The sequence below is a fragment of the Ambystoma mexicanum genome, chromosome 12 (assembly GCF_040938575.1).
Source record: "Ambystoma mexicanum isolate Mex_15411 chromosome 12, UKY_AmexF1_1, whole genome shotgun sequence".
Lineage (NCBI taxonomy): Eukaryota > Metazoa > Chordata > Amphibia > Caudata > Ambystomatidae > Ambystoma > Ambystoma mexicanum.
The window spans coordinates 775,926,867-775,948,510 of NC_090936.1; the positions used below are offsets into that span (position 1 = coordinate 775,926,867).

The following is a 21,644-nucleotide window of genomic DNA, read 5'->3' on the forward strand; positions in this document are numbered from 1 at the left end:
GTAACTAGGATCTCTCATATTTATCTGAGCCACATTAATTTAATATCACACGTGTCAACCCTGTGGGCCCAGTAGAGCTGAGGAAGGGTTAGGTGTATTTATTCCAGACAAGGCTCCTCCTGCCCACTGACAGGACTGTAGCATTGGGCGATTGCTTTTGTTTGTAAGGGCAGGTATCACCCTTCCCCCAGGGACAGCCACTCTACCGTAAGGTGCCCTGGGAATGGGAATCAAAGGGCACACCCATTCATAAAGGTCTTGACCCCACACAATGGTTGTGAATTTCTAAAGGCCTTTGATTCTTTTGAGAAATGAAGGGGGCAAAGTTAGTGTAGCCAAGTAGACATCTGTACAGGTGGGAGAAGATTCTGAGATTGTGTCCCACTCTTCCGCTCTCTCTTTTTCCTGTCCCCTCCATGTTCTGTAGCTCAAAGCACTTTGGCTGTGATGTCAGAAGGATTGGACCCCTAAAGCTGGCTAGCTTTAGTGCAATCATCTGTGTACTTTTACTTTTAAAAGAAGGGGTCCAACACCACTTCTTTAAATTATCTCTGAAATAAGACCATGGAATAAGATGTTGCTGGAACCTGCCGCAAGAGCAGTCCTTTCTAAAGTCCTCAAGTTGTGAGGTGAAGGCAGGTGTTCTAAGGCAGAGGCTAGCTCTGCCTCCTAATCATCCCCAGGGACCATTGGGTCTGAACTCTGCTGCTGGACCAAAACCTGCAGCTCTGCAAGCCATCTTGATGCCTGAACCCTCACTATGTTGCAGGATTCCTAAAGGTGTGTGCCAGCCTCCCCTGTGTTTGGGAGCCCGAGAAAAGGACTAACCATGGCCCTTCAGACCCTGAAGTGGAACTCTTAGCTCTTAAAATCCCAAACGGCAAAGATCCTTTTGTTATCAACTACAACCACTGTGATCTGTGATTCTCGTATGTTCGATGCCAGGTAAACCTCGAGGACCCTTTGAAGCTGCCTTCAGCATTTATCGCTCTCCTAGCTGTTTTCTGCACGAATGTGTTCGCTGACACACAGTGTCAACTTAATTGCGTTGTTGTCTTGGCTTGAACCAAAAAAGCAATGCTACCTTGCATTGCTCAAGTCACTATTCGAAGCACCAGCTTCATCATCACTCCTGTAAATCGATCGACTCCACCCTGGTGCAACACAAACAGGGACTTCCGAGGGTCCTCATTGAATCACCTTGCACCTGCATCATTGTACCCGCTGACCGAACCTAGTAACAGACCAATCAGCACAGCTGCAGTAGACGCTTTGTGATTGCAGCTACCTTCTGTTTGACCCTGATTCAATGTCAACTTGCCACTGGACAATCGCGACAGCAACATCCTCAAACTGAAGAGAACCCACAAATGATGCAGAGAAGACTAGTTTGATGCAGTTGAACCACCAGGATATTTGCAAAGGTATTATTGACTGGTTTCTGCCCCTACGCCCCCCAAGGCCCCTCGTCCATCTCTTGGTCCTGGAGTCTGGATTGGTCATTTGAATCCACTTTAAGAAATATTTTTGAGCATTGTGGTCTTTTAATTGCCTTTTCTCCCCCTGTAATATTACCCAGAGTGCTGCATCTTTTCTCTCCAGACATATTTTGTGTTCTTTCTACAATGGTGGGTTTTTACAGTGTTTTCTAATTAGTTATTGTACATGGTGCATTTCATTAAAGTATATATTTTTTGTACAACATTGATTGGGCAGTCATTTCTTTTGGACTGTTACACTTCACTGTTTGGGTATACTGAAGGCAAGTCCCCCAATTACATACAGTCCAGAATAAAGACGGCCTGCTAGGAAAATAGGCCAGGAGAGAGAGTTGCAAGGATAACAAGGTTTAATTATATCAGATACAAATATCAGCAAAGGACTCTGCTGCTCGAGAGCGGTCTGACCAGTTCAAGTACACACATTAGCTTATAAGGGACAGAATCGTCACAATGTATAAGACAACTTGGGGCCACCGATTGGTGGGGACCCTACACATAGGCAGGCTCCATAGGGGATACCCAGGCTACGATTGGTTAGTTCTTCTCCTTCCATCAGGATCCACGTGGGTCAGCTGGGCTCATCCTTGCAAGTGAAGGTCGAGTCACACATTCAAAACAATGTTTCTATCTAAACTAACATGCTACAACAGAATATTAACTCTTTGTGGCAGGCACCTGGGCGGCACAGGAAATGGTGCCAAAGAGCAGGGAGGCTAAAATACAGTTATGCCGACCCACACATTCTAGGCTTCATTGATACCGCAGTTCCCACATTCAAGTTCTTACCCCAGGGTTTTAGTCTTGAATTTCTGTTTCCTAGTACTTCGGGTTACAGGAGCAAGTGACTCTAAGGAAGAAAAATATGATTGTACCTACTTAGATCTGTGATGGACGGTTAATGAGGATGGGGACCTGGGGTCGTGCTCTGATCAGAGAATGCAAAGGGTAGGGGTTAAGTCAGTGGTGTGGGGCTGGTTCCGTCCTGGCAGAGTGAGGGCTAGAGGGCGAATGGCAGTTTAGTTGAGATGGATGGACGCAGCGCAGAGCCTGGTGTTGTCTCACGCTCAAGGCACATTCCAGCGAGAGATACTAGATATTCACAGCACTACGAGGACGATGGGAAGTGGTCTTCCATGGGAACAAGGCTCGTGCAGAACCATCACGTTGTACATAAATTGGGCCCTGTGAACTGTGTCTGCCATCAACGTGAACCTGTGACTTCTCCCTCTAGGGCCTAATACAAAATGGAGTCCAGGGCTCCATGCTTTTTTAGTGCCAAGTCATTATATCTAAGCACTACAGACATTCTATATGATTCCTAATATGCAGAGTGCTCCCCCTTGTATATTAAATCATTTCATATGGTGTTCACCGCATTCAGAAGTGCCAAGGGGGGTGGAATATGCTCATTTCCATTCCAAAACTACCGAACCACATTCACATCCCAATTGAGAGTATAGCCTTCATGCAGTACACATTACCACAAAAGGTGAAGGATGTCTATCTCCTAACTGTGCCCGTTTTACCTTTATGATTGTGTTGGCTCTTGGTATGTAGAAGTGTAAGGAGCAAGAAGATGCATTAGCATCTACTCATCATTGTGCTCCTGCAGAGCATAAGTCAACTTGTCACAGAGATTGGTAAAAGGTTCAAAACAAACAAACATATCATCGCTCCTTTTTTAAAAGGATGCAAGTTGGGGCAAAATACCACCAATATATCATGTACTAGTAGTAAGCATGATACCCTGTTAATAAACAAATGTTTGAGGCATTTTGGGCAGTATTGCAGAAACTTTGCACTGATGCAAGTGACATTTGCACTATGGCAAATATTGCCCTAGTGCAAAACACAAATACACATGTTTGTGCAGAAGCTGATTCCGCTACTAGATTGACATTGTTGGCCAATATTTTACCCATATGTTGACTGTGTCCTGCTTTACTAAGTGTAAAGAATATTCAGGCACATGCCACTTTTTGTGCAGGAAGAAATTGGTTGAACATTTTTCCACTTGTTGCATTTCTGTACTGTTGAGGCCACCCCCAAATACTTCAGCAATTATAAGTGGTTTTGAAGTCCAGCCAACCGGCAGCATTCTCTGTTGATTTAGTGTGTGCTCAGATTGCAGCCAGCAGCATGCGCCTCGGCAGTTCTCTGTCAACACTCTGTCTGCCTTCTGGGGTAAGCCTCTGTGCTACTGTCCAGTGCGGCAGAGTGCCCACTGCCGGGTCCTGCGAGATCAAGTATGTCTCTGGAAAGGCGCTGCGGCTCCTTGGCAAATGCTCTAACATGGAGATCCCTGAACTACTATCCGACAGGGAACCGGCCACTTGGAATCAGGAAACAAGAGCTGGCTGGTGGCAGTGGCACAGACCGCCCTGGCAGACACACGGGCAACTACTGGACCTTAGCACATCCTTTCATCCAGCCATGCGAGGTGGGAGAAACCTTTTTATGTATTGATCCAGGATTTAATTGTAAGATAATGGGGCGATTGTGTTTTGTATCATCTTAAGAACATATCGTATTGATGAACTGGCCTCTCTTGCTGTATGCGCCGTGCTTCTAATAGTGCAGTCTTTATAGTGGTTTTGCGTCACCATACTAATCACACACTCTGTCACTTAGCTATTGCTTCATACCAAACTGCATTATCAAACTGCTCCAAAACTGCAATGGTAAAGTGCCTTAGCCCATAGAAATGCCTCTTTAATGGAAACGATGCGTTATACAAAATGAAGTCTTTCCTACTTTACACCCGTCTGCAAAGAGGAACCCTTGGAATTCCCACTTCCAACCACATCTTTCCCACTATTCTCACAGTTAGCATTAACAGAGCCAAAGATATGTTGTATATGCCCGAGCATATAACTATTGTTGTGTATAAAGGATACACCACATAGCAGCATAACTACATTGATATGTATCACTATACTTGTTGACAGACTATGCTGATAATATTTAAAACAGTATTCCAAATCATATAGCAATATAGTACCAATTTCGGATGGGTGATATTGTATGTAAATATGTGCTCTGTACAGCGCTTTGGATATAGGCGCTATATAAATAACACATCATTATCATTATCATCATATTTATGTAACTTGTATATTATTTCATGCGCTAACACAACAGCTCTCTAAAGGAAAACTCCTACTGCATGTTTTGGGACATTCATTTCCCTATTTTGAGATGACACTCTCGGTGGCAGACGCAATTTCATTTCGTCACATCCGAATCAGAATCATCCTGATGATGTCACCTGTCTGTTGGCCAAAAGATGTGCGACAGTGATTCTTTCTCCACATCACTTTTGTCACTGGGCTGGATCATTGCCATTGGTGGTTTGACGAAATGCATTCTATTAAAACCCGATTAGCAGACAAAAGCAGGGACATAGAAACAGGGGTAGAAGTGTCTATTGGACAGAAACACTTGGACAATGCAGGAGCGTAAGGACCTTGATTCCACGAAGAACGTTTTTATAGGCGAAAATGCAATGTTGACGATCGCAGAATATTGGACTAAAAATACATATGTTTTTGTAATTCCTCTGAAAAACAAAAACATCTTTGAACTTTATTTTCTGACAAAGACCCACAAAATGACATGTAACGTTGTCCTGGACCTTTTTTTTACATTTTATATAAAGTGTGAACATTGTAAATATGGATTATTTTCTATGCTTTTTAATACCACTTTGGTGCCACCTTTAAGCTGAAATTATTGCATTGCAGTTCAGCTAGTAGGAAGATGACCTGTGATTAGGTGCGCGCATCTTGTGAATATTGGTTGGTTAGTTAACCAACCCTTGACATCACATGACCATACTAATCCAGGTGGCTGTCCCCAACCACTACCTGCCCTTCTCCCAACCAAATCCTCGAGGGATCGCTTTGAGCTAGTTCTATCAAGCTACAACTTCAATATTTAGACTGACTGTCATTTTTAAGCAATCTGCTGAGAGTTTTAATAGCAGCTGTAAATATGCTTCTGGTGTAGTAAAGCATGTCTTAACTAAGAATGTGCTCAGTCACTTGATTTATAAATGTTACTTCTACTAAAGTCTTGATAGAAACAAGAATTGACAAAGCAAACCACATTAGCGGGTGTGCTGGTATCAGATAGTCATTTGCCAGGCACTGCCGGCATATGCCCAGATAATCACACCATTTTCCACCTGTTTCTATCATATAGCCAGTTAAAACTTTGAAAATGCCTATCCCATTTCTGCACACAAGTCAAAGTGTTGGCTTTGACAATGTTGTTTAAAGTATGGTTTGAGTTAAGCGTTGAAAACCGCTAAACACTTGGCTGGAGTAGGCACACAAAAGTTAATAAACCTCTATGGCCAAATGTATCCAAAATACATTCCACATCCATTTCTACACGCGTCATGTCCAAATGCCATTCTTCAATGACGGCTTACCCCACCAAATGTATGCCGTCGGCCAGGCAGTCACTCCCACCTACTCCCTTTAAACATGGGTACGGTGGTCACTGCGTGCTGTGTCCGTACACCCCCACCACACACCAGCTAGCCACCACATGGACAGTGGGGGCAACTTGAGAACATTTTTTGTAAGGGGTAGATCGGCATAGGAATGATTGAAGACCACTGCTTAAAAAAAAGTTCCGGGCCTCATGCACATGTTGTTGATAAAAAGAATGAACCACAGCAGTTTTGAAATGACACGATCAACACACTGGAGTATTTGACAGGCTGTGAAGCAGGATCTTGTGGGTGATCATTGTCGACCTTGTGTATTAGAAGACAAGCACTTCTGTAGTGGAATAGGCAGGAGCAAATGTGTTTAGCTGGATTCTGTGTTCAAGCACACTTAAGGTCAGGGGCGTTGCTAGAGGGGGGGCTAAGGAGGCTATAGCCCCATATCTTTTGGTTGTTGCCCCGGATAGAATCTCAGGAGCTACAGCCAAAAGACTAGTTAGCCCTCAGCCCTAACAGTTCCGACATCAGCGTAGCCCCGGGTCTTTTCCAGACCTAGCAACTCCCCTGCTTAAGGTGAAGGGTTACCTTGTGTATGCATAGAAGCATCTACAGCATGTACAAGGCGACTCTTTGATATATACTGACTCATGATTAAGCTGGCACTAGTGCATTTCCTTATGCAGGAAATAACTTTGTTCAGGTATGGGAATGGTTCAAAGGGTTCAATTGGTCGTTCAGTGAATGCAATAAAGGACCAGTCTGTATGCTGAAGGAGTAAGTCCTAGATCTGTTGGGTGAGCTTAAACACACCAACGTTTTGGCAGTTTTGGCTTCTGAGGTGGATCATACTGGCGTTTCAGCAAGAGCCTAGACATAGAGCAGAATCACGTGTGAAACATGACAAAATGTGTACATTTCAACAAGAGGAGTGTGGCAATGTGCAGTAAGTGATTAGAGTTCCCAAGGTGATGCGTGCATCGATTGTTGAGTGTGGCATCGATGATCTGCATTGTAACCGGAAATGCTCCTAAGGTTATAAACCTTGTGATTGTTTGGTGAGTCTGAGTAGATTGTGGAAGTATGTCTTTTAGAAGGTGTCTTGTGGAGTACAGTTTAGGGAAGCTGCAGAGATGTCATCAGATGAAAGCTTGGGGGGTTCAGATTCAGTCCCAAGACAAAAGTGAACTGCCCTGGCCACGTTGGGCCTAAAAGTGCAGAGCATTGAAAACATTGTGGACTGGTAGAGAAGAGGCCAACAATTCAATTTCAAACTGCAAAACAGGAACACAATGTTACCTTGGATGAAACACAGAGGCCATAGAAATGTGGGCCTGCTGCATATTGAAAACCAGGAACATGGAATATGAGACTGCACTGCAAGGGGAATTGAAAGGCACACTGTTGTTTGATAGGCACACGGGTAGTATTTCACTTGCGACTGCCAAATATCAGAATGCTGTTTTCAGAGCAAGAAAAATACAAACAATAAATAGGCCTTGCATTTGAATGACTAGTTCAAAGGCCTAAAACTACTTGCCATTACCTGTGACTGATGTCTAATATGCAACCTTGCTGACATAGGGACCAAAGAATAAAGGGTAACTTTGCAAAGACACAAACAGTTATCATGGAAAGGCGGGCATTTTCAGCTTAGAACAATGAACACATAGAAAACAAATCTCTATTGCCAGAGTAATGTGAAGATATATCAGGATGCAAAGATGAACATTGATGGCTGATGTGAGATATAAAAAAAGGCCTTGTGTGAAGAAATTGTAACCTTTAAAAGCACCAGTTTTCTGTGCATGAAGAAAAGGCAGTGTTCAGCCCAAAATATATGTTCTAAAGATATTGACAGGCCCAGGACTGCACATCTCCCGCTATGTGCTATCAAACTAAAACATCTTTCTGAAGCCACAACAGTGGCCAGGAAGGCATTTATGGTGGGTTAGGGTCAGCAAATGGGTAAATAATGGCAGCAGTTAATGGGTTGAACCAAACATACATGAATTTAAATTTGTTTCATGGTGTAACCCAGGACCAAACTGACAAGTGATGTGTTACAGAAAATTACCCATGACCATGGAGGTGGAGCTTGTCTCTCTGCTCTCAAAGAAGCAACAGATGATTCATTATCCCTGGTAGTAAGAATGGTAATTGATTAATTGCAGGCAGAATGAACAAAGAAGCAGATGGCCCAGATCCCATGTTAAGTGAAACAATTAAATGTAATTTGAAATTGAAGTCAAAATATGCATATATGTCTAGAGATTGCAACAAGTTTAATGGACAATCATATTCTGTTTGTTTTCTCAGAAACCACAGGTCACACAGAAACTATGCACAGACCTCTAAAAAGCTTACAGAAGGCTCCATTCAATGATTTCATTCTCATAAATATGTGACTGTCGGAACACGAGTAACAACTTGAAATTGGATTATTACTTCTCAGAAAATGTCACAAAGCAGACACCTTGGAAGATAGTAGTTTAGTGAAACATTTATCCATATGTAAACATTTGGGAAACTGACTTTTATTATTGTTGAGTAAATGACAAACACTATCATGCAAACCTCCAACCTCATGCCGATGCGGGATTCATTTCCTTAAGCCCGGCATGATCAGAAAAATATGCATTGTTAGGTATTGGTCGAAATTAGAGGCATTTTTCATGTTGTAGTTTTTAAAGGTATAATAGAAGTGGAAAAAATGCAGATTTCCCAAGGCTGGAGTTATGAGTCAATAGGGATGGTACACATTAACTACAGGAACCAATCATTGCAAGGGGAGGATAGCAGGTGTCCAAACCAGATTAAGAGCTAAAAAACTGCCATGTGCTAATAATGTGGTGTGTGGTTTAGATGTAACAAGGTGTCACACAATGGGAATCGGGGAGGGCTGCTTGATTTCATCTGACTGGGATTGCTGCATAAATGCTGGAAAAATAACATTGCCTGTGCTACAAGAATTGGAGTTAACTAGGAATAGAGACAGAGGCTGGGACCTATGCTAAGAGAAGCAGATAATGGGATTAATGCTGGAGGACATGCTTGATTTAACCTGGAGACAGCCCTAATCATGTCCCGATATTTCCCCTGAGTGTCCAGAAGCCTGGAGGACTTTTCCCTATGAGATGTGTGAAGGCATCATGAAGTAAGACAGAGACAACTGATTCAAAGTTCACACTAAAATTTTTTATTAAATCAAACGGCAGGATGGTAGAAGGCCTAACTTGCCCGTTGCTTAGGGAGGATTTCCCTTCCGGATCTAAGGAAAGTCTGAGTTCAACTTAAAAGTCTCTCTATGTTAAAAACATATCCTTTCCATCACAACTGAAGCTAAACAATATGCAGGGATGTCACTCATAACAGAAAAGGTGATCAACACAAAGGTCTGAGCTACTTCCAGCTCTTAGATTCCTCTTCAGCTCTCCTTCCGCAAGTTCAAAGTAAAACAGTACACACAAACGGGGTCTTCAAGCCTTGCCCTCAAGAAGTTCATCAAGTCTTGGGTCCCTTCCCCAAGAATTCAATGTAGCAACCAATGTATTTTTTAGTCTTCCAAAGTTCAACTTTAGTTTAACCTTAGCCACCTTCTGGTTTGTGTCACCAGTTAACCCACAGTTCTACTTCTTGGTTTGTTTCACAATGTCTTTGGCTTTCACAATGTAGGACTCACTTGTCTAGGTGCAGTTGTCGGACCATATGGTCCACCCATCACAGGTCGTGCAAGCAGGACCCCTAGGCCCTTCAGCCCACACAGGTTCTTCTGCATTTTCAACTGTGTACAAATTCTTTTTTTTTTTTATTTTTTTTATTTTTGTATATAATCTTTGTTAGATTTTTACAAAGGAAGTTCTCGTGATCACATATAGCTGACAAAAAAAAAGAAATGTAGAAGGTTATGAGCTGATAGGTGATTGGAGCAATATTATTGTTATTGTTTTCACCGTCCACAGTTTATCAAAGTTGAGGCGAATTTCTCGTTAAATGTCAGAGAGATGGAAGATCTTTTCCATGCTGATATTTAGTAGTTTTGCCGTCTCATTCATTTAGTTCCTCTTTTTCGGCCTCTTGACTTTATGTGCAGTTGTATACTATTCTGTTTTCTCCTAATTACCCTTGTGGCTTTGCCATAAAGTATTACACTCCTCTTGTTAGTCTTTGGCCTTGCTGCACTGCCTACATACATAAGTTTCACTTTGTGGTGGTCTTGTTCATACCCCACCTTTTGTTGCACTCTTTCACACTTGCTCTTCACCCCATATGTTGCTTTTATGTGGGCATTTTCCCTTTGAACTTTCATTTGTTACTTGCTTTGCCCATGAAGTTGTACTTAAGGTCAGTGTTTAATGTCAGATTTTCAGTCAATTAGGTATTCAATATGCATAGTTTAGTGTTGTTTTAAACTTCCATTCAGTTCGGTATTCAATATGTACAATTTAGCAATGTTTTTGATCTTCCATTCCGTTCGATATTCAATATGCATAACTCATCTTGGTTTGAAGCCTTCATTCATACGGTTCTTCATTATTCATAAATTAAACACTCACCGGTCTTTGGCGTCCTGCTCCGGTGGCTCCTGCTGCTTCCTTTTGCTTCCTAGGCTTGTGTTCCGACCTTTGCGAGCCCCGCTCAAATGCCGGTAGGAATTCTCCATACATTGGCAACTGTGTTGCTTCTAGGTGGATGTGGACAGCATCCTCTGTTTCTCCTGCTTATTCGCAGTCCAGCTGCTTGATCTCCATCACAAAGTCTCCCACACCTTTGGTATGTCGGCCGGTGTCCTGGCTCCTCCTCAGGTCTCACCATGGGACCTCTCCTCTCTCCTACACAAGCCTCCATGTTGCTCTCTTCTCTAATCAATTGATCTCCCTGTATACACCTGTAGCCCCTTGACAGGTTGCAGTTTTGGATTCATCATTAGACTTGCCTGACCATAGTTAAAGGGACACACCTGACCCTTACAGTACTCTGCAGGCATCTTCCTTGTCCCAGTACTAAAGTGGTAAAATGAAGCTGTAGTGTTCATTACTCCTAGTGGCCTTTTCTTTGTCCCAGTATTCTCAGATGTCAAATGTGGGGAAATGAGGGGAACTGTTTTACAGTAGCCCATAAAGGTGGCGGAAGGGTTGGGTTGGTCTTCAATAGGGAAAAAGTAATACCATGTCTCGCCTGTGGGCGTCCCACTCCCAATCTGCAATGACCCTCTACCCACCTACTCCCCCATGATCTTCCATTCAGGTGGCCAGGGAAGGGCCATTTCTTTTGGATCCTGACCCCGGGGGTGGACAAGCGAGGGATAATCACCTGAGTGGAGGTTCATGGGGAGTAGGGAGAAGAATAAACAAGGACGAGACATGGTATTCCCCCTTTCCCAATTATACACCAACCCACTCTCCCTCAGTCTTAATGGGGTATTTCCAATAAGGCCCCATCTCCCCTTCCCCATTTCCAATAACTACTGGGACGAGGAAGATGGGATTGCAGATTAGCCATAGGAACAACATTGGAATGCAAAGTGAGGCTTACCATCTAAAACATTTAAATTGTCCCACTAATGGAGTCAGGCAAGATCATTCACTTTTACATAACTGTGCACACCTGACTCCAAATGACTCGCCTACAGTATAAAAAGCGTGGTCCTGCCAGAAACATTGAGTGAGCTGGGGTTGTAGCTGGGGTTGTTGAATGGAACCAGGAGGCCAAGGATGAGAATTCTGCAAGGAGGTGAGCCCAGAAAGACGGGTGGAGGACGGGACACTGAGACGCTTGCCCGGTGTGTGTGAGGGGCTGCAGCGTGGCGAGGGAATTGTGTCTTCAGGAAGCCAGAGCAGGATGGAAGGCAGTCTATCAGCCTTGTTTAGATCAGTGCTTGTTCCCCTGGACTTAATCGGGTGCAGGTTGCTGGAGCATGAGCAGGAGCGTTGAGAAAAGTGAAAAGCCCGGTGAGCAAAAGCGATGAAAGAAAGCAAAACAAAACAAGGAACAAGGTAAAAGCAAAGCAAGCGAACGGTGAAAGAAGGAAAATCAGAATGACAGAAAAGGTGCGCTAAAGGTGTGGAAGTAAAGAAAGACCGAACAAGCGCACTGGCGGTGTGGAAACAGCCGAGAAGGGCTGTGAGAGACCCGAAAGTAAGGAAATGGGTGTCAGCGACTAGAAACCAAGAAAGACAGCATAGAGACAGCGAGAAAGAAAGCAGACAGTCAAGAGAGGGTGAACACAACCCAAAAGTGATAAAGAGGGTGCAAGTGACCAGAGAGAAATACAGAGAGTGAAAGAGGCACGTTAAAGAGAAAATTATGAGAACAAGGTGAGAAACTGTAGGTGCAAGAGAGCACAGTGAAAGCAAACAGAATTGTGCCAGAGGCACATCAAAGTCGAAAGAATGTACAAGTGTGCACAACAGAAAATGAAGGTGAGCAGGAAGCACAGTAATGTGGAACAGGACAGAGTGAAAGAGGCACAGAAGAGGAAAAGATGCCAGAGAATAAAGAGAGAAGTCAGAGTGGTCACCCCTGGGATGAGCAAAGATCCTGGCATTCTCGTAAGTCTCTGATACTACATCCATAAAAGAACTTTACAGTGAAAGGTACATTCTGACAAGAGGAACTTTTTGTTTGTTTGTTGAACTGCATTAAGTGGGGCCTAGGCTTGGGGAGAGGAACACTAAGAGGCCCACTAATGACATTGTTGAACTTTGTGAAGAGAGTCCTAGACTTGGGGAAGGGAGCCATGAGAGGCCTAACAAGAACTGTGTCGTTTTGTATGGCAAAGGAAAGATTGAAGATTGGGGAAGGGATCCCCAAGAGACCAAGAGCTATTGTTTACTCTATTGATTTGCTGCAAGAGCCCTATGTGAAAGTTTAACTCTTTTGAACTGGCAGAACTTCACCTATTGGTAAGACTACTTGAAACCAGCTGTGGTTTACAATTCCTTTTTGATTCACCATTTTTCTCCTATCACATTTGGTTTAAGAGTGAGGGCAAATATAGGTTTGCACAGAGACTAACTTTGTTTTTTGACTTACAGACATCAATGACCCTTAGAAACATCAGTTGAGGGAACAATTCCGTTAGAGTTAAGGCCAGATAGACATTACGACGACCCCAAGAGCTTAACCGGATTACCATTCCCAGTATTTTGTCAGATCTATTTCAGTGAAGAAGAAATATACAATATTTCCCAATCCCAGTTAGTGAAAACCCTTTTGCTCGCCTGAGCAGCAACACATGCACAACCCCAATTAACCTGAGCATCCTCCTGTTAAACCCCTTGGAGATTCTAATAAGACTGCCTACCTTTTCTTGTCATGCATGTGGGGTCATGCATGAGGAGGCAGCCCAACGGTCTGGTTCCATGTTGCATTACAGGTCAAAACTGTGAATGTCAACAAGAATTGTTTTAATATCCGGCTATGATTAAGCAAAAGGTTTTACTTCAGTCTGCATGCAAGACACACGATTAGCATCCTCATGTGACATATCTGAGTAGGTTGTCACTTCTCCGCTAGGTGTAGACCTTTGCCATGGGGTCAGAGTGGTGCATCCACAGTAGAATAGTCCCCCTGAGGGTGGTGCACCGAGGACAGATCACATGGGGGAGGAGCCACCTTATGGGATTAGGGACGACCATATTCAGATAATGTGGTATCCCATTCGTTATTACCCATAAACCCTTCTCCAATGTTTAGTCCTTCTGTCCTTTCTTTTGATAAGGGCAATACATGTTATTGCCAAGTTAGTCAACCTAATATACTTGACAAGATTCAATCCTTAGAAAATGCAAAGTATGTTATACCTGACTCTATGGCATATACTGAGAAGAAGATGACCAGGAGTCCAAGGATCACTCTGGAGAAGCAGAGTGAGTGCTCTAGTTACTCAATGAACACAATTGGCCCAAAGCAACTCCCTTTTCCAATGCAGGAGTTTAATCATTCCACATCTGAGATGCATCACGAGAGCGATCCTGCAAGGAGGAAATTGGCGAGCTGCGCAGTGGCGAAAGGGTCGAGGGCCAGCAGGAGGGAAGCCGAGAGGGGAGAAGAGGAAGGTGAGCGAGGTCCCAGAGGCAAGGACTGCTCGGGGTGCTGCTGTGTGGAACCTCTGGCCATCCAGCACATCGGCAAAGCATCCAGGAGAGAGGACACACCACCAGGGAGAAGCAGATATCAGGAAAGTGGCTGCTGACTGCGACAAAGACCCGGACACAAGCAGAGCTCCCAGAGATGCAGCAGCTGCTCACAAAATGCAGAATATAGCAAACAGGTATGTGGGCTACCTGAGTGGTGCTGGAAGTCTGGAGGAGCAAGGGGGTGAAGGTGGAAGCTGGATTAAGAGGGTCTGAAACCTGCACCCAAAAAGAGATGGTACACGTTGGGACTGTTGCTTGGTAGGAGAGTAAACCAAGCAAATGTGAATGTTACGGGTCTGGGACTTACAACCAAAGTGGGACAGTCCATAAGAGGATGAAGGCTTGGCAGGAGAGAATACAAAGCCAGTTTGAATATTGCGAGTCTGGGACCTGCACCCAAACAAGAAGTTCAAGAAAAGATAACTGATTGGCAGGAGTGTGAACCAAGGAGTTGTACTGCGAGTCTGGAACTCGCACCCAAAGGAGGGATTGTGCATGGGAGGACTTTTGCTTGGCAAGGAATAAACCAATCCATTCAGATTACTGTGAGTCTCAGACATGCACCCAAAATAAGTGTAAATACATTGTGAAAACAAATCCTATGCTTGGCCAAAAGGAGTGTGCCAATCTGGTGGGATTAATAGGAGAAGCATAGGAGTATATTCTTGTGAACTGCCTATGGACATTTGGTAAAGCAAGTACAGGCCTGAGAGGACCTTAATGGAAAGTGCAGGCACGAGAGGCCCCAAAAGGAGAGAACAATTTTAAGGAGTATTCTAGGTGAAAGGAATTCTGACCCTAAGCTTGGAGTACTACAGTTTTGAACATTTCTCTGTTTTTACCACTTATGATTACCCAAGAGACTTGGACCTTTTCTGTTGATTGAATCTACACAGAACCCTTTAATTTAGGAAGAGATCATCCTTTGCGAAGTTGGTTTAGGTTATTAGTGTTAAGTGCAGAAGAAGACTTTTTGCGACACGACAGTGATAGACTTAATGATTTGGACATTCTGACCATTTCCTTAGTTTTCTTAGAGGCAGGGAAATCCCTCTCAGTTTTAGGGACAGAGAGGCATTTTTCCAAACCTTTTTCACATAATAACAGTCTCTACTGAAAAACCTGCCACCATTGTGCCCAAGCATTACATCTGCACCCTCACATTAGCCTAACACCATTGGCAACCAACTAGCTCACCCCACCCTCTGGACCAGCTCTTTGTATACAGTCTGAGATGCCCAACCCCGAAACGTCAACAGACACTTTGAAGGCCTTCTGGCCAGATAGTCCTAACTCCAGTTTGAACAAAGATCCTTATTGTCCCCAGAGATTATTCTGTCCTCAGAGTCTATACTCCGCCCCATGAGTCTTTCCGGCACTGATGGGAAATCTATTGTCAGGGCCAGTCCAACTCAGCATGATCCATTGGCTCAAGTTGAATGACCTTGCCCCAGTGACTTGGGGCACGCAGAAGTCAGACGTTTAGACACATGTCTGCAGTCCAAATAATAGCATGTAGAATATCCTGGAGTCAATAGGGGCAGAGGGATGCCCAAATCAAAGTCCTCTAATAATAAAAATAAAGCAATAAACATTACAGTGTTAAGGGTACTGAGATGACATCATAATGGGGAAAACCCTGGTCCCGTCCTTGGATTTCATTGTTTTCCCCATCCCTATGATTGGTACAATATTTATTTTATTTACATTGTCTGGGGGCTGCATACTTTCACAGTACCTTCCTCTCATGCAGGGCTGGATGTCAACTGCATTTATGAAGCAGAATCACACTTTGAGGTAATTCTGCAATCACCATACATCCCAGGTCTGGCTGAATTAAATTGTTTGAGTGATATGCCCCAAAACCTGTTCCAAGTAACAGAGCACTTGGGTTCAACAACTATAATGATTTCTTCTTCAGAAGCCACCGCTTCAAGAAAACACAATCAATTTGATAGCACCTTTCCCATTGGCACAATGTAAAGCCATTCATCCCAACCGCTGACCTCAAAGAGTCATACACGCCCTTTTCCTCTCACGTCTAGATAAAGATTAGTAGTCCCAGTCTGCACACTGTCCCTGACAAAAGGCACTTAGAGAACCATTGCCAGTATCCTTAAAGAAATGTAAGTGCGTCACTTCTTTCCTCAGGGAGCTGCACTGGCTAGCTCCCTAAACCTTTGTAATCTGTGTCACAGCATTGCCCGACTCACATGGTGGTAACAACTAAGACAGACATGTATTAAGGCATTGGAGTCTATGGGCCTAATTCATGGAATATTTTGCACCGTGTAAAGTGGCTTTTCACAGGTGAAAAGTGATTTTGCACTGCCAACAACCACCCTGATTCATGGGACAGTGCAAAGTGTCTTTTTGCTGTGCAAAATCACTTTGCACTGCTCCATGAATCATGGTGGAGCAGTACAACGTGTATTTTTGCTGTGCAAAGTGACTTTGCACAGCATAAAGAATCTGCACAGTTCCATGATTCAGGGTTTGTGTCAGCAGTGCAAAGTCACTTTTCAGCCGTGCAAAGTCACTTTGTCCCGTGCAGAAAATTCCATGAATCGGGCCCTATGGGTGTAGGTTTCATTGCATACTTGTGTTCATCTACAAAGACATTGGGCCTCATTACGAGGTAGGAGGTAGCCATGGCGCTATTAGCACCATGGCTACCCCCTTACCGCATTCTGGGTCGGGGTTCTCGAAATAGGGACTTACCGGGTCATTCCAACCTTGGAGGACCAAGTAAATCCCCATTCCCAGAACCATTCCCCATTCCCATTCAAGCCCCCATAGGAATCAATGGAAATGGGGATGGAGCTAATAGCGGGCCCATTATTAGCTCCCTGGTCCCTTAGCGGCTCCCGCTATGGGTGCCTGGTAAAATCAGGTGCCCATAGCAGTACCCGCTAAGGGACCTCGCAATAGGGCGGTAGGGTTTACCGGCACCGGTCTCCTTACCGGTGCCCGTTAACCCTTACCACCCAACTCGTAATGAGGCCCATTGACCTTTACTAACTTTGCTCCTCTCTCTGTCTCGTTTTCACCCTACTTATATTTGGTTGATGTAAACCAATAGCATTTTGCCGGATCATTTATTTGCATGATTATTCGCCAATGGAACCTGTTTCTTAACTGTACAATTATGTGCATTACAACATTTTTGTTTGAATCTTACCGTGATATAACACATGCTGTTGATGGTTTGTTGACCTGCACGACTGTCACATTGGTATTTTCTTTCGATTGTTATCTCTCAAATAATGACTACCACCCGTTGTTTGACAACTCTTATGTATTGTTGTTTGTGTTGGGTCCATGGGGCCTACCCACTATTTCCCACATTCTATGTACAGCCAGTTGACTTGACCTGATGATGGACCAGTAGTCTGGAATACATTAGCTGAATGGCTTTTAGGCAAAGGCTGCTTATGGTCGTTGTTTATATACAATTCAGTTGGAACTTTTCTAAATAATGGTCTGGATGTAATCTTTTCTGACAATTCAAAACCAGCTGAATGTGAAGGAATACTACAAGCAAATGCATTTTTAGCTAGTTAGCTAGACTAATGTAGTGCAACCCTCACTGTCAGCTTTTTAGCCTCGGTCCATTTTATTGCTCTATATGTCAATGCCCCGTGTGGAGGCATTCTAGAGAGAGTATGCACCCCAAGCTTAATCAAGAATAGTATCTATACACTCTCATACTTACTGCACAGAACTGAAATTAAGTGGTGCCCACTCACCCACGCTAGTTAACAACTACGACACTGTCAGACCTACAAAATGGTGAAATTCCATTCCACCAGCCGCGGAATCGCAACCTGTAACATTCCGATCCATTTCACTGCAATTTTCCATTCTGCAAGCCCTGTGTATCGAAAAGAGCATCATAAAGTTGCTCATGCCATCTCATGAACCAAAACGAGCTGTGAAAGTTTCTTGTGCCGCTGCTTGAACCTACTATGAGTCAAACAAAAAGCTGTGCAAAATGTATTTTGCTGCAACATGAAACTAGCACGGATCTAAAATCAGCCCACGAAAAACTTTTTGTGGCACAGTGCGAAACTAGCACAAATCGTGGAAAACCACATATAATTTCTTGTGCCACTGCACAAAACCAGTATGGATCAAAAAAGTCGTATCGGAAAAAGACCTGCACAAAGTTTCTTGTGTCACTGCACGGGCCTGTAACGAATTGATAAAACATGCAAAGTTTCTCATAGCACAGCGTGAAACTCACACGGATACGAAAAACCTGCACAAAGTTTCTCCTATTGGTGCACGAAACTAGCACGAATCATTCAAAAAAATATCTGTGTGAAGTTTCTCGTCCGCTACAGGAAACTAACATGGGATCTAAACAAATCCGCACAAAACCAGACATAATTTCATTGGCAGCGAACAGTAATGATGATTTTGCGGAAGCGGATTCCAGTGTGGATTCTGCACTTTTTTACGCTTTGCAGGCTAATCCTACTCATACCTGTCTGAAAATCTCCTATCTCTGCAGGACAAAGAACAGAACATCAAGGTATAGACATACTAGAAAGTGGAATGTGTAAGAGGATGTCTATTCAAGTACATTTCCCCTATGCTGAAGCAAATGTATACGTGTGCATTTTTACCTACACACCAAGGTCAGGCAACACAGGCTAAAAGTTCCTCTGAGTGCAAACATTTCCTGACACACAATTCTGGTGGCCTGTATTCCTGTTTTGCTTTTAGGGGGCTATGAGACCGCCACAAGCGTGATTGAAGTCCTTTCCTGTGCGCATCCTCCTGTGAATTCCCAAACTCACACTGTTATTTGCCGGATGTTTTAGTGGAAATACAGCTCTTGAATTTCTTGGGGAGGTGATTCTCCATGGTTTAGTGGGCACTCCTTACACTCCTTCCACTTTAAGGGCAAGAATACCACATATCCAGTGCCCCTTTGATGAGGTGCCGTTGCTACAGTGTCTGTTCTGTAATGGAGCCACCTTTTTTAACTGAAGGTTAAATTCAACTTCAAAACTTCATTTAAAAAAGGAATACCACCCTGAAACGTAGAGAACGTCCTTACTTGACCATTATTAGCAAACTGCATGTGCAGTGGGACATGTGGTATAATTCTAAAAATCTACTGGAATTGCAGTACGTGTGCCATTCACGAGGAATTTACTTAATGGCCCCACCTTACCACTCATGTCTGAATACAGGATGTAGGAGAATACCAGTTTACGGTGTACGATGTTGAGATCTCATGTTATTTTAGACAACATATTACCTGAAATGTAACGGGTGAAGCTGTATTATGCATCTGAATTGTTCTGTGGACTGCTGGTAGCCTCAGAACACAAGCCGCACAACATTTATTTCCCTCACACATTTTGACTATGTTCTGATTACCTTCTGAATGCTTTTCTTCTTGATTGTATTCACAGTCTCATCTGGTAGCAGCTTTTGAGAAAAGCTTAGGAAACATGACCGGGCGACTTCAAAGCCTTACGATGACAGCTGAACAAAAGGTGAGTTTTCAAAAGCTAATGCTTGGACACAAACGTGGAGGAAAAATAAAATAACCTACAGTTTTAGAAAGAATTCAAAATTGGACAAATGGTATGAAACAGATCAAACTCTTTAACCATAGATCTCAAGATCAGATATCTTTTTCTTGTTATTCATAAAGGGTTGGAATACCAGCATGACTCTTCACCAGTCGGGCACTGACTGTTCTATAAGTATGATGTGTGATGATGCAATCTTTCATTTCCCAATTGTAATTAGGTTACAGTGGATCCTGCTTGCAGTTAAGTGAAACGAGCTAGCAACAAAGCATGTGTAATCCCTGTGAAAAGGATTGTGATTCAATCTGACAATGTTATCAGAATAGTATTAATAAATGAGTTGTGTTTGCCAACATATCACAGTGCTACATTGAACGCTTTCAGCAGTGAAACAAGTCATTCAAAATTAGCATGGTTAATGTCAAATTTGGAAATGTCTTTGTGTTTGTTATTTTGAAGGACATTCAAAAGTAACTTGTTTTCTTTTAGGTGTTAGACATATGCACTTAAGGATGATGATCCTCATGTATTGTGTATAATCGTTTGAGATTGCCATAAAAAATCAATATGCCATTGAGAGTCAGACATGTGTTCAAACAAGTGATATGAATGAAATAAGATGTCATGTGTGGTATACTCTCATGTAGGCCTAGACAAATCTATTTCTGGAAATCCTCAAGTTTCTCAAATGTTCCTGCTTCAGGTAGGACATAAGGAGGGTCCTGTGAGATGCACAAGCTCAGAACTGTGTCATAAAAGCATGCCCCTTATCTTCCTGAACTTGTGCCAGCAAATATTGTCAGTTACAGAAACTGTAAAGGTAACTCGAGTTCTAACTACAGTGGGGTATGATTTACAACTAACAGGTAGATTTTCGGTTCTGTGATTTTCCAAATATTGAAGGCTGGAAGCCAACAATACCAATGTTTTCAGCTGATTCGCTGCAGCCTTCAATATTCAGTATGTACCACTATTTCAAGGAGTTAAATCCCCCCCCCCCCCCCGAAAACCCATGTCAAACAATTCTCTGCCCACACACCTTAGAATACGTGTTTCACTCCCCAAACCCCCTTTGCTCCTCCGCCTGCTCCTGCCAAATGCAGTAGTACGCAAACACCCACACACAAATAGAAACACGCACTCGCACACCTTCCCCCTCCCTTTCATGCCACAAACACTCCCCTTCGAAATAGATTTTCACAAAGCAATCAAATTAATAATGCATTTTCAGGGCTGAAAACATGTTCAACATAACACGTGAACAACTTCATACCTGAATACATACAAATACATGCTAACTGTACACTCCACCAATCTCATCCACAGTTCACTGCAAATAATAACACTCTATGATCTTACAAGGTCAACCATTATTGACCATGCATCGCACATTATAGACATACGTTCAGAATATCTTAGATGCCAACATGCCACATTTCACCAAAGTACATCCATTTCCATATTTGAAGTCACTTATTGTAAACTACAATTAATCAGATTCCATACTTCATGTTGTGTTTCTGTAATGTTCTGGATCCCGTGGAACAGGCAGTGGAATGTGGAATGTAGAAGGGGAAAGGAAGGGAAGGCGAAGTGGTTCAGAAAAGAGGTTTTAAGAGCAGCCGGTGGGGCAATTGTACTAGTACTGAATAAAGGATTTTACTAACAATCCTGGTGAATCTTTTCACTATACCATTTGTTTCTGCATGGTAAACTGAACTGGTGCAGGCCTCTATGCCGTTCTTCTTCAAACATTGCTCCATCTCCTCAGACACCAACTGCACTCCATTATCTGTCATCAGTATAGAGTATATCCTTCTCCTTCAAAGATGACATCTAAAAACCGAATAATATCAGTGGTGCAAACATTTTGTACCTAAGATGTCCCTACCCATCTGGACAACATATCCATCAACAACTTACAATATTTGAGAGTTCCTTGACTCCTTACAGGACCCACAATATCCAGACCAACGAGTTCCCATGGTATGGATGG

At 43.2% G+C, this 21,644-nt stretch overlaps 1 protein-coding gene across 5 annotated transcripts in view; it reads left to right on the plus strand.

The window, feature by feature from the left end:
* NAV3 (neuron navigator 3) overlaps positions 1-21,644 on the plus strand; it is a 1,326,128-nt gene that overhangs the window by 1,143,304 nt on the left and 161,180 nt on the right. For all 5 annotated transcript variants that reach the window (XM_069629276.1, XM_069629277.1, XM_069629279.1 and 2 more), the window contains one exon: positions 19,526-19,609. In XM_069629276.1, coding sequence (XP_069485377.1) covers positions 19,526-19,609 — 84 coding nt within the window. The remainder of the gene's footprint in view (positions 1-19,525; positions 19,610-21,644) is intronic.